Below are 13,725 nucleotides of genomic sequence, written 5' to 3'. Positions count from 1 at the left end.
TATGAAAGTTTTTTTTTAACCCAGAAACAAGGTCTGTTCATATGGATGTGAAAGTTATGTAGCACAAACACTTAATCGCCAATTACTATATCTGAATGTTTTATGAACATCAAAAGTGTGCTAAGGTGTTTTACAAAGCAGCAGGTAGGCACAGACCCTGCACTAAAGAGTTTATAAAATCAGTGGTGTCCAGAAGAAAGTGAATGGATCAGCACATTCCCCCTTGCCCCAAACAAAATGATGCACCCTCAAACCAGGTGCTGCCTCCACTCGAAGATTACTCACTGGAGCCACTGCCCGACAGCTGGAGCTGCACTGCCACAAAAGCACCTTTGCAGGAGTCCACAGCTCAGAGCCACCTCTGTTGCTACCATCACGCACTTGTCCCACCAAGCAGTTGGAGGCATGTGCAGAGCAGCGAGAGGGGCACCCCATGTGTGCAGCTCTCCTGGGCCGCATTAGCCATATCCTGCTGCCCTATTCGCCACATGTGGCGAACAGGGAGCGTATTGGACACCACAGATAAAATGATAGCCACATATGTACAAGACGACTGCACAATAAGACATAAGCAAGCAAGATGAAATTTATACCATAATTCCACTTAACTGTGGAGTTTTTTAAAAGTTGGTTTAATTATTGCCCCCCCACCCTTTTTTTTTTTTGTGGTTAACAATTGCCTCCAATTCAGACTTCAGGGCCAGAAGAGGGAGACTGGCAGGAGGGCTAAATTTTGCCAGCTTAAAAAAAAATGTTTGAAAGGAAAAATGTGAAGGAGAAGATGAAGGCATTGTACCGTTAAGTGACAAATGGATGAATTAAGGAACAGATCCTGCTTGCATTCAGTGATTCTATTAAAAACAAGATAAATGGGGTGTGTGTGTGTGTGTGTGTGTGTGTGTGTGTGTGTGTGTGTGTGTGTGTGTGTGTGTGTGTGTGTGTGTGTGTGTGTAAAATAGCTAAGAATTGCAAACAGAATGTGAAAACTGCAAGACACACTAGTTCTGAATATCTAGTACTGTGGTAAATAGTTACAAATGAGAGCTTTTGTTAAAAAAGTACTATCACATTAAAAAAATTTAAAAGGGGAAGTACAGGCAATTTCAGAAAATGGAATATAAATGGACTAGAAGCTACCATATAAATGTGCAACAAAAGCTTGTCGAAGTCTTAGGAAAAACTGCAGTAATTAAGAACAAATTAGTTACTACAGGTTGAACCTCCCAAATCTGACACACACCGCTGCAGCATTATTTGAGTTAGCTGGATGTCCAAATATCCTGGGTGTGGCCAAGTTTACCATGGTCTCAAACTTTGTTTGCAGCCACCAGTCCTAGATCTGTGTTCTGTGCTGTTATTTAGCTGTAGTTTACACCTAAATGTATTCCAAGAGCCCACCAAGCAGCAGAAGTGTGGGTCATGCTGCAGGACAATATTGACTTCCTGTGGTTTGGCACCAGTCAGGTCCCATGGATGCTGGACTAGGGAGGTTCAGCCTGTATTAATTTAGCTACTCTGCTTAGAACAATAATGATCATCTGCTGTCTATTATCCACTCAGTAAGCAACATTCCTAATCTACATAAAACTGGAACACTTCTGAAGCACCAGAATGCATGGATCATGGGCCTCCTCCCAAAACTGCACTTTCCCTTCTGAAATCCTCCATAGACAGTGAGTTTCACGATACAGGAGAAGTAGTACAAATTAATATAGATTAGGGCTCTATTTCTTCTACTTTGCTTCCTCATCCTCCCATTACATAGTGCCCAAACCCCTTAAAGAAGTTACTACTGAATTAGAAGGTGAAATACATGATCTGAAATGGAACTCTCCTTTTGTGGATGGGCACGATTCTCTGGATGGATGTCAATGGAAATATGGGGCCATATAGGTTTCAAAACAAATCACTGAAGGTTTTTGGGAAACAAACAGACATGCATGATAGGGGTAGTGGGACAAGGCAATAGTTAAATGCTGCTAGTTGTTTTCCTCCTGCTTTGTATCCTGTGTTAAAACAGAGATTCCAAAAGAAACAGTAAAATTCAACAAGACCTATCAACCCAAATTCTTCAATTGGACCTGTGTGATTATATCCTAATAATCCTATAATAGAAGGAGAGGTGATTTTAAAATGTTTGACGTTACCTGAACTGTCCCACTTCAATGTATTCAAACTGCTTTAGCACAAATCCAATAAACACCTGCACATAGGATAGAAGTATTAAGGACAGTATACACTGAGTAACATTGTCAATATTAAATGTATCATTTAAAACTAAACTGGTAAACGATAATTTAAAAGTACATTTATGGGTAACCACATGAAAAGCACTGACTCACACAGTTTGCCATAAGGTGTTCTGAAGAGTTTCTTATGGCACTACATGAACACTCATATTTTCATAAAAAAAATCCTCTCTGAAGTGTTAGGGTTGAGAATTAATGAATTCTAATTAGGAAATGCAGATTTAATACTGACTCTTTGAATTTAAACGCAGATTTCTTGTACTTATGTATCAAAATCAGGTTTTTCCTTAAATTTTACTCGTGGGGGAACTCTGCACCAAAAATTAAGCAAAATTTCACTTATTTTGTCAAGAGAATTATACCACTTTCAGTTCTTTTGGTAAAAAATTCATGTTTTTTTTACAGATACCTTTCTAGGCAAATTAATACACAACTGAGTAATTCACAAACTACTGTACAGAAATGTATTCCCCTCAGAAGCTGCGCAAAGGTGTGGAGAATCAGAGATCTCAGAAGAACTGAGGGAGAAGGAAGAAATCTGGGATTGAACCTGGAGGGTTGTTTGTGGGTTGGAAAAATATGGAACGGTTTTTTGTGGAGGAGAAAAGGGTTTTTAAGGAGTTGGGAAGCCTCCACACCATGTAGCCCAACTGACTCCTACCTTCTCTCATTTAGTCAGACACATCTGCCCCAACCCGATGTGGTCCTGCCCTTCCATTCAGCCCAGGCTCAATGCTGTCATCCTAACAGCACCTGAGCCCGCGCCCCAGTCTGCACTCCGTCTTCCAGACTTGACCTTCTAAATTCAATTCTGTGACTGCCCTCTCCTAGCAGTCTTGTATGCCCCATGGTCTGTCTCTAGGATTACCAATCCTCCAGGATTAGTTAAAAATGATGTCATGTGCTCTACTCACCCATCAATATCCCCTGCTTCCTAACCTGGCTCTGTGGGCAGGGTGATGTGATGAATGCAGCCAGCTTCTGGCTGTTACTAGCTGCTGTACTGTTAATAGTTCTCTGGCTATTACACCACTGCTTTCTATGGCAGTTCTTACCATGGGTAACAACCCCTAACCCCCTTCTCCCGCCCAGCGATGGCACTCAGGGGGAAGAGCTGGCTGCACCAGCTCTGTTCCCTTTTGACAGGGGGATCTCCTCCCTACTCGCCTGTGCAGCCGCGGCTACCTTTGGCTGAGCTGGTGGCGCTCTGCTCCACCAGCCAGCAGCCTTTTAACTGGGGGATCCCTGTTAACAAAGGGATCCCCCCACCAACTTAAACCCTGACCCCCACCCCTCAGCAATGGCACTTAACTTCACCGCCACCCCTTACACACCTCCTTCAGTCCTACATACTTGATTTGTCAGTTTTTATTGCAATTTTTTTGGACCTCTGTACTTACAGATTTCAGGCTGTACTGGAAAAGCTATTGATCTGATGAAGTGGGTCTATCCCACGAAAACTCATCACCGAAAAAAATCACTGTTAGTCTTTAAAGCGCTACAGTTCTGTTGTTTTGTTTGACTAGAGTGTTCTGGTGGCACAGCAGCCTCTGGTGGACATAAGGTGGAACTGCAGTACTTTGTAGGTAGAATGCACAGAACATGAATTCTGTATATAAAATTTACATATAATTCCAAATGCTAATATAACAATTAGTATGGTACAGTAGAACATTAACAGTCATTGTTGGCTGGATGTTTAAAAATCTACACAGATTTTTTAATACTCATATGATATCACTTAGGTTTTTCTATTGATATGGTTGTTACACAAATATAAGTGTTTCTTAACTGGAAGGCAATAAGTATTTTTAGTTCTAACCACCTACAGACCCAAATTTAAAAAGGCCAACGAGATCATTTAGTCTGACCTCCTGGACATCACAGACCACAGAATCTCTTCAATCCACTCCTGTAACACATCCATAACCTCAGACTGAGCTACTGACATCCCCAACTCAAGATCTTAAGATAAGTATAGAGAATCCACCATTTACCCTACTTCAAACCAGCAAGTGAGCAGAGTGACAAGTGCCTCATGCTGCAGAGGAAGGTGAAAACTCCAAAGGTTTTTGCCAGTGGTGGGGAGGAGGAATTCCTTCCCAATCTCACATATGGCTCTCTGTGAGACCAATCAGCCAGACACTTGGGAAAAGAAAGGCTGGGGCCGGGGCCAGAGCTGCTGTCCCACGGCAACCTCATGGTAGCAGCGTTGAGCCAGAACCCATCCCCATGGCAACGGTGTGAAGCCGGGCCAGGGCTTGAGTCACAGCCCTGTGGCAGCACAGAGCAGCTTAAGAACTGAAATATCCTTACTACATTGACACAAGCAAATTCTGTACCTTTACACCAATGAGAATTCAGTCACTTTATTTCAAGAGGACCCCTACTTACTCAGTATACAAGTTGGATCATGATTAATGACTGCCAGTCAGTATAAAGTTTGCAGACTCAGGCCCACAGACCTCTGTTAAGCACACTTACAAGAATTTTCTCAAGTCAATGTATGTAAATGGCACCCAGCTAGATAATCTACAGTTCAATCTGTTCTCACTATGTCACAAATTGGGAAGGTACATTAGGATCTCGGTCTTACCTTACTGTGACTAAGCAGTAATCTGAATGTTTCTGGACAACCAAAACATTCTCCCTGTTTCTAATTATAATATATCCCTGGTTAATAATCTTCATTATAATGGAATTTTTTGGCAGTGTGATAGGCTGTTACATTTCCAAATGAAAGTTTTGATAATTTTAGAAATTTAGATAATTTGGAAGATTTAAATGAATGGTTCAGTATTTCAACAGTCACCCATATGCTACAGAGTACCTGACAATCAAAAGAAAAAAAAATAAACCCAACTAGAAACAGATTGTGACCTTTATGTCCCTGAAGGATGAAATACAACTTCCTTAATTTCAGTTTTAAATCACAGTTTCATCGATGGTACTAGTAGTACAACAGAAGTGGTAATTATTTTCTTATTAAAAGATTTTAGTTTGTCAGCGTACCTCAAACAACTAAAGTTCTCTAACCTGCTATAAACCGACCAAATAAGATGACAGCATGACTAACCTGGTCAGAATCTAGAAGACAGTAGTTAACCCGTAGTTGAACCAGCTGTGCTAGCAGATCTAAAACCTGCCTCTGTAGTTGTACTGACGTTGTTGTAGTATATTGCTTTAGAGCTTTTATAACTAGGGGTTCAAACAAGCGAATGTGATTGTGAATAGCGTTCTATTAAAAAGAAAAAAACAGGTTTAAAGCCACATATTTGTGAGATTCCAGTTCAAAACCAAATTGTTAAAAATACAACTTCAGGCAGATAAAAGATCTCTCCCCTCCTTTTATAGTACTGTTTCTTAAGTACATATTTTAAATACCTTATCAGCACGATGTTTCGTTACACTTGTAAGGCTAGTTTTCAGCTGAGTAGAAACTTTCTGCAGCACATCAAACCATCTATCAAAATAGAAAAATTAAAACGAATGGATGTATTTGAAAAAATTCTTGATGGGCATGCCCTATATTTTGTTTCCATAACATCAGCTCAGCAATAGGGGTTGACAGTTTACTAAAATACTTGAAGCAAAGAGAAAATCAGAAAGTACAGTAGGGTCTCAACATTCATAAGGTTTCTATGGTGAGAACCCTCGCAAATGTTGAATTTTGTCAATATGCGGGCTGCCAGCGCTTCCTGCCTGGGGCAAGTGGCAGACACCAGTGCTCTCCACCCCAGAGCACCAGGAAGTGGCCACTCGCAAAACAGCTGAATTCATGAAGACCCTGCTGTTAATTAGTGAAAAATAAAGATATTAGTACTGTTGGTTTTAAACTAATATTTATTATTGAATTGCATATATAGCTGTATTTAGAAGAAAATGTAATATAGACAAAGGCTCTTTTTTTAAAATGGAATTTATTTTCCACTTTGCTTTTTGAAGCACTTGTCCTCTATCCAGACTATAGTACTGTACCAGAAATCAAATTACCAACACCAAGAAAAATGATACTATTTCAAAACATAACAAAAAAGTTCCTGCTACTGAGGACTGAACAGTATACTCTAATTTCTATATGTAAGGTACTTCAATAATTTAAATTTTACAATGGCCCAGTTCAATACTTGCAACGGCTTAATGATTTATTGTCTCCAGCTAGAATGCTTTGATTAGTTTTACAAAAATCAACACACCATAAACGGGAAAAAACAGTAAGTTACCCTGAAGCATCATGTTCCTGCTCTGCCTGTACCATGTTCCTTAGACTCGCATCAGCAAGTGCCTGTGTAAAGTGTGTATAAGGGGCCATGAAACAGTAATGATAAAGACCAGGCCTCAAATTAGAAGAGCCTAAACGCTGGGCTTTGCCTTGAGATTTGCTGGGATTTGATGATAAGCCATCATACTGAGATGCCAAGTTTGTTCCAAATAAAGTCTTCAGCATCTGGGGGGGAAAAAAAAATTCATAAACAATTGACTTAAATACCCACCTCCCCCAAAAGCATTTTTTCCAGTACTAGAGGAAACCTTTGTAGTGTCAGTGCAATATAAAAGAAGGGCTGGTGCACCTTACTTCCCCCATTCAGCAAAGGAGGAAGGGGAGAGACAACCATGACAGAATCAGTCCCATCCTTGCTCCTGAGCCAGTACAGACACACGCTGCACCTTCCTCAGGCTAGATTACAAAGATACCAACCCAAAACTCTCAGCTAAACATTTATACGTAATCTGCCTGAAAACCGACGCTATGAAAACCAGATTGTTTCTATATTTTTAAAATAGCTTTTAATAAACCTTAGCTTAAATATGAATGGAATCTTATGGCTTGTTGTTTACCTTCAACAACAAGATTATTTGCTTTGAAACTAAGCCAAAAATGAAAGAAGGCAAAAACACAGAAGGATCTTGATCACACTTGCATTGAATTTGCATCCGATAATGACTACTGGGTATAATATTTATGTGTTTCCACTATAAAGGTCTTTCAGTCTTACCATTAGTTCCTATATGGCCATCTACCATCTACCTTGTGGCAGGTAGTACGTATATCTGACTTGTGCCTATGTAAGAGGTCATATTAGGATACTATAAACAATCACTATTGATCCCATGTAGAACGGGTACAGTTGGGAGTCTGTATCTAGTTGGCGACTTCAAAAGTGCTCGCCTACATCTCCCTCCTTCAGAATGAGAAAGATTGTTTATGTTCAAATTGCTGGGGCAGAGGGGCTCCTCAGTGCCAATACGACAGGTTCCAAAAAGTCAGAAATTACTTCCTTACCTGCTGTACACAAACTGTAGCCATCGTTGGTTCTCTGTTAAAACAGGATTTCAGATATCCCAAGATTTCTTCAACACACTAAACACAAGTTTACAAGTAATTTAACCAGAATGTCTTCAGCTACTATTGCTTAATTCTCAAAAAAAAAGCTAAACTGTAGACAAACAAATATACATACAGAAAGAAAGCCTGCATGTTACAAATTTAAGCTACGTTTTTGTACAACCCTTTTAAGGTATGTCAGAGCCCATTTAAATTAAGAACAAACAACAAAGAAAAAAGCTTCAATGGGGAGGGGGAGCAAATCCCGATTATTTTCTTCATTTAACATAAATATAATACTTTTATTGTAGCCATACAACTGTAAGATTGAAATGGTCTAACTTTCTGGGGAATGAAATCACTGTATAACCTTAAGTATGTAAAATTATTCAGGTTTTCACAGACTGAAGCCACTTACACTGTTTCACTTTTGTGAGGTGTGGTGCCACTCATCCCTTGCTATACAAGTTCCCAACTTTTCGCTTGTAGGCGAAAATTTTTAAGAGGGACACTAAAGTACCATTAAATACATATTATAATCTCTGATTGGTTCCTAGCGCTCCTAACTATGCAAAGAAGTGGCAGCATGTGGCACTGTTTTGAAAGATAAGTGAACCTTGGGATGGGGAGTTGGCGGGGGGTGCAGGTTGGAAAGATTTAAGGCTGGTGGCAATTTGGGGCCATGAGCAAGGCTAAAGGTCAAAACCTGGCGGCAGCTCATTCCTCAGGGCTGCAACAACAGTACCTATGAGGGATGCAGCAGGCTGGGAGGTTCGGAAACTGGGACAGGGTGGGTGTTGGGAGCGGGCCAGACCGGGGGTGTTGAGTAGGCCAGGCAAGGGCTGTGGGTCTCCCCGTCCCCTGGCCAGGAACCCTGCAGCTGGCTCATATAAGCAGGAGAGAAGTTCACTCGTTTTGTGAGCAAAAGTATGTATGTATGTCCCTCGTTTTAGCAAGTACTCATTAAATGAGGAATGAGTGTATTTCCTCCACAAATGGAAAATGAAAGACTGACCAAATTATGACAGTTGTGAGGTATATCAATCAACTCAGACAAATGCCCCATTCATGCTTACAAACAGTTATACAAACAAAGCTCCATCTAGTTACACCAGAGGTTTAGAATGCCTTTCGAATCTTAAAATTAAATTATAATCCCAGCCCACTGCTCTTCAAATGCCATATAAAAAAAGAAGCTATGTCACCCATCCTTTAACGTTCACTTATTGTGCAACCTAATATTCTGACAGACTCCAAGACCTGTCAGCATTTCCACGCACCATTCCTGGATGGATGAACTTTAATTTTTTAAAATATTTGCTTCCACAATGAATGTTATAAATATAGCTAAATTTACATTATCTGCTATATACTTTAGAGTGTGTGTGTGTGTGTGTCTGTCAGTACCATGTTTGTTCAGGAACTCCTCAAACTGTAAGAGCTATGACCATAAAATGTGGTATATGGGTTCTTCTTACCCTAACTTAAATCAAGGTCAGGGTTTGGTTGTGCCTGGAAAGTGGGAAATCCCTGAAATCCCAGGAGTTCCCAGGACATGGACAGGAAGGGGCTCTAACAGGAAGGATGATGTATTTCAGACTCACCACTGGGGGCAGTGACTGCATGGAACAAAGATACAGAAGACTGACCACTGAAGGCAGCCACAGCAGAAAAACAGTTGACACGGAGACAGGGCTCTCCACCCTGTCAGGAGAGTTAAGCACCCCACCCCATCACTCAGTCACAGTCCCATGGAAGGGAATCCCTGCTGCCTCTCTGCAATTCCCCCACACAATTAGGCCTCAATCATTTGGAGTTATATATTTTCCAAACAGAAAAAAGAATTCACTTAAATACCTATCTAATGCTGGGTCAATTTGCCAGTATTACATAAAGAAACACACCTTTCCAATGTCTTGAAGAGTTGCAAGCTCCAAAATTTGAGAGAGAATATCCAAAGCAGATCGGAGGAAACCCCCAAATTTTTCGTTGTTGTTCTGAAGATCCAATGTAACCTTGTTAAATAATTAGAAAAGTGAATACTTTAACCCAGCTAAATTATTCAACAGTGAGGTGTAAAATAGAGAAAGAAAGAAGGTGGGTGCTGGGCTAGATATGGAGGCCTAGTCTCCATCAGAAGTCTGATTGTGGTACTGGAAGAGCTGCACTTAGTTTACTGTAATGCTCTTTTGTGAGCTGCGTTGCTGAACTGGTCTTCTGGGCTTGTGCAATTCTCATGGTGTCTAATAAACCCGCAGGTGCTGAGAGGTACATGATACAGAGGGTTACAGGGTCAGATACCCAGGAACAGTAGGTCTCACAGCTCTGTAACTGGGGTCACAAAAATGGGTGGATTCTTGCATTTCAGTTCTTTGAAAACAATTTATAATAGCCCATAATATGTGCCCCTTACCAAGCCAGATAAAGCACCATGTGTACCTGTTAGAGGACTCACTACCACCTTATATACAAAGCAACTCTGAATATAGGCTTTAAATTATGAATGGATTTGTACCAGGAAAGTCATACAGGCACAGGAAAGTTTTATCTCAAACACGGAAAGTAAACATTATTAAAAATGAGTACCAGCTGAGTGCCCATCCATCTACAGAAAAATGGACAGGTCACACAGTGAGCAAGAAGTGTAGGCATTGCAGCTAAGGTTACACTACAGCGCTCTATTGACGTAAGTCACTGTTGGAAGAGATTTCCCAAAAAAACTTCTGTCAGAGTGCAGCCATACACAAAAGACAATCAAAAGAGCACTGTCCAGCTGCTCTCTCAACAAAACAGGCACTCAGAAGCACAGAAGAGAGAAAGTGCCCCCAGAACATCCAAACAGTTTTTTATGTTGACAGAATCTGTCGACAGCAGCATTATGCCTCATGGATGAGAGACAGGGCAGAAGTGGTTAGTTTTTTCAACAAACTGTCAACAAAATGCGTTGTGTGTGGCTGTTCCACCAGTTTTGCTCACAAAACTCACTAGGTAATGGTAGCCTGCAAGTTCCAACTCCTAGACATGGACAATGAGAAAAAAAGTGAGGGATGGTTGTGGTTGGCTTACCCTTCATGTCTTGTACTGAAGGTACAAGACTTGCCCCCAAAGGATACAAAGAGCATGAATTTCAGTGTAAAAAGTCAATGTACACCACCACTGGAATTAAATAATTCTTCTATACTCTCACAGAACAAGCACTCAAAGAAGAATGAAACTTGCAACACTGGATAGTATAATACTATCAGAAAAGAGTTGTATTTACCAAAACATGGTACTGTACCTTATAGTTAGCATGGGTAGCTTTCAAGACATCATATAACTTGAGATATGATGGAAGATGATAGAAACTGCCCAGTGACGATGATTTGCTTGCTGGGGTAGGCCCTGAAGTATCCGTTTGCCTAGCAGCTTATTAAAACAGAAAAATAACCCTGAACAAATCAATTAGCACATTTAATTTCATGTTGAACACCACTATGGAATATAGCTGATCACTTTGAAATACACTGTAAAATGAGTGAAAAGATATTTTTGAATGATTAGAATAAGAACTGTGTTACAAGGTCATAGGATGACCCAAAGAACCTGCATTTACAGAATTATAAAATACATTCTATCCAAATCAGCTACAAAATAAGACAACTAACCCACACAGGACTCGTTAAATGGAATTAACTTCTCTTTTTACTCCTGCTACAGAAAAAACTGCAAGTTTTTACTTTCAATGTTTAGGTTTTTGCTTTCCAGGATCACCCACTCTGTACTCTTAACAGGGGCAGAGCTTCCATTTACAAAGCACATATGCAAACAATTTTTGTTTTTAAATCAACAGTTGATGGGAACAGTTTGGAAGCATGACTAACAGCAACCTGCACAAATTCATACCACTCATACTATTCATACTAGATACTACAAACAGTTGTTAAAGAAATGCCACTCAAGATTTAAGTACTGGAAATATTTTGTCCACCTTCTTCAGAAATTTAACACTGCCTTCACAGTAACATGAATTAAGCAAATCAATACTTATGCCTAATATACCATGTACACACACAACCTCCTTACCTGGATTAGTTTCACTGCCCTTTTTAGGACTCATTGGTACAGATGTTTGTTCTACAGGTTCTCTCTCTTTCCCTTTCCGACGAATTGGACTTAGAGAAGGTGGGTTTGACAGGGAAGGTAATGCTGCCTAAAATAAAAACATTGAAACTGTTACACTATCAGCACTTTTCCTTTCATCTAAACATATTTATGGGGATATACATACATTTAATTAACCTGCCTTTTTTAAAAATGGTTGTACTTAATCTTATTGTTTGGGGGTATGACATTGTATAATTAAGAGACAACCATGTAGAACAGTGTTGCTACCACTTTTGTATAACTGCAACAAATCTCAAAAAGTATGTCTCACAGTATCAATGGACAAGATGAAATCCATTATCCTCTTTGTATGCATGTATCACCGTTGTATTTAAAGTTCGCAATATTGACTCTACACCTGTATTTCAAATGTTTGCTCCAGGGAAGCATTTACAACCAGTGTATCCTGCATAATGTGAATGGATCATTTAAGTTGATCGCCAATCAATGAACACAATGGAATATACAAATTTATCCCCACCCAGTGAGTCTTCCTGACAGCCGGTTAGCCAGAATAAGTAACAGCTACTTCTATGACTCAAAGTATGCAAGGGCATGTGACTTTGGACTCTATATTGTAAATGTACTTTCCCCCACAAACTAAGACTAACACCAGCCCCTTCACATAGGTGGACACAATCCCTGGAAGCATCTCCATTTTGCCTCTTTTCTGCTCTAACTTCCAGATTATGAATTTACACTAACAGGAGCACTACAACCAATGGACCGAGGGCCTTTCAGTTATTTAGAAACTACCAAAGACCTGGTAAACTGGTAATTTATTCCATCACTGCTTCAAACCTGATTTAAAAAAAAAAAACAAAACACAAAACAAAACTCTGGAATGGTTATTTATTTGATTCATCACCACTACTGGCTTCCCTAAGGCATAGGTTAAGATCTTTGCTCTGACACTCAAAATCATGGGATTAACCTTGGTAACCTGAGAGGTCACCTCTCCTTCCATGACCATGACCATGACCTAGGTCAACAAGAGCTAAGTTCAAGCAGAAAAATGAAACTGTCCACCAACCAGTGGATACTTATGCTCACAAATGCAGTAGACAAAAAAATTAACTTGCTCCTTCAGAAGAAGCAAAACTAAACACTAATCCTGTCTCTTCCACTTCGTAGTCTCAATCAGGTCTTCTAATAAGCAAATAAAATTTTTAAAACCCTGTTAACTAATCAAACCATTTAAAGAAAGACTGTTATTTCTATATTCTTGGAAGGTGTTCAGATATCATAGTATCTGATAAAAAAGAAACAAGGGATAAATATTAAACTTCCTGAGTGCTGGACCAGTAACAAGGGGCACTCAGGGCACATCTACCCAGCACTTGAGGGTGACAGAAACATGGGAAGCCATATCCATGCTAACTAGCATGGCTAAAGATAGGAGTGAAGATACAGTAGCACAAGACACTGGAGATTCCAGGCAGCTATTTATATTGCTAAACCTCACTAAAGCCCTACACTGCCACATCTTCATCAAACTCACCACCAAGTAAAAATGTATTTTGGCTGCCTAAATCTTCAACAAGGTTCACAGCTCAACAGCTCATTAAATCACAAGCATTTTGGAGTCACTTATAATAAAAAAATCATACCTTTATTGCTGGGCCAGGAGCAACATCATCCACTACATGAGCACAAATATTAATAGTTTTTAGCAAATGAGAGAAGAGCTGTTCTACCAAAGTAACCAGAGTTCGGTCAGCCAAAGCTGGCCATGGCTCCTCCTGTTTAGCAGCACCAGGATTCATATCTTCTTCAGTAATCCAAGGATTTTTCAAAGATTTAGGAGCACTTGCTGAAATAACAAGTCCATTATTTAAGAACACTGATGTGACACTGTGCACCACATTCTTCACAGTGATATTATTATGACTATTCCACAGTTACGATGTATTGTATGCAAGAGAAGTCATGTCATTGGGTCTGGGGGGTTGAACCACAGCTGTGTGGAGCTGGGGGCAGGGGGTTAGGTTTTGAACCGGGGCC

At 40.1% G+C, this 13,725-nt stretch overlaps 1 protein-coding gene across 7 annotated transcripts in view; it reads right to left on the bottom strand.

The window, feature by feature from the left end:
• Positions 1–13,725, bottom strand: part of HTT (huntingtin) — a 168,339-nt gene that overhangs the window by 87,720 nt on the left and 66,894 nt on the right. For all 7 annotated transcript variants that reach the window (XR_012645326.1, XM_074992401.1, XM_074992396.1 and 4 more), the window contains 9 exons: positions 13,332–13,534; positions 11,641–11,767; positions 10,856–10,983; positions 9,480–9,590; positions 7,534–7,611; positions 6,473–6,696; positions 5,634–5,712; positions 5,326–5,487; positions 2,148–2,203 (listed from right to left, as the gene is read on the bottom strand). Coding sequence is in view for 6 of the 7 variants with exons in the window: in XM_074992401.1 (XP_074848502.1) it covers positions 2,148–2,203; positions 5,326–5,487; positions 5,634–5,712; positions 6,473–6,696; positions 7,534–7,611; positions 9,480–9,590; positions 10,856–10,983; positions 11,641–11,767; positions 13,332–13,534 (1,168 nt within the window). In the remaining variant the exon portion in view is untranslated. The remainder of the gene's footprint in view (positions 1–2,147; positions 2,204–5,325; positions 5,488–5,633; positions 5,713–6,472; positions 6,697–7,533; positions 7,612–9,479; positions 9,591–10,855; positions 10,984–11,640; positions 11,768–13,331; positions 13,535–13,725) is intronic.

The sequence above is a fragment of the Carettochelys insculpta genome, chromosome 4 (genome assembly GCF_033958435.1).
Source record: "Carettochelys insculpta isolate YL-2023 chromosome 4, ASM3395843v1, whole genome shotgun sequence".
NCBI classification, from domain to species: Eukaryota; Metazoa; Chordata; order Testudines; family Carettochelyidae; genus Carettochelys; species Carettochelys insculpta.
This window is presented reverse-complemented; position numbering and strand designations above follow the sequence as displayed.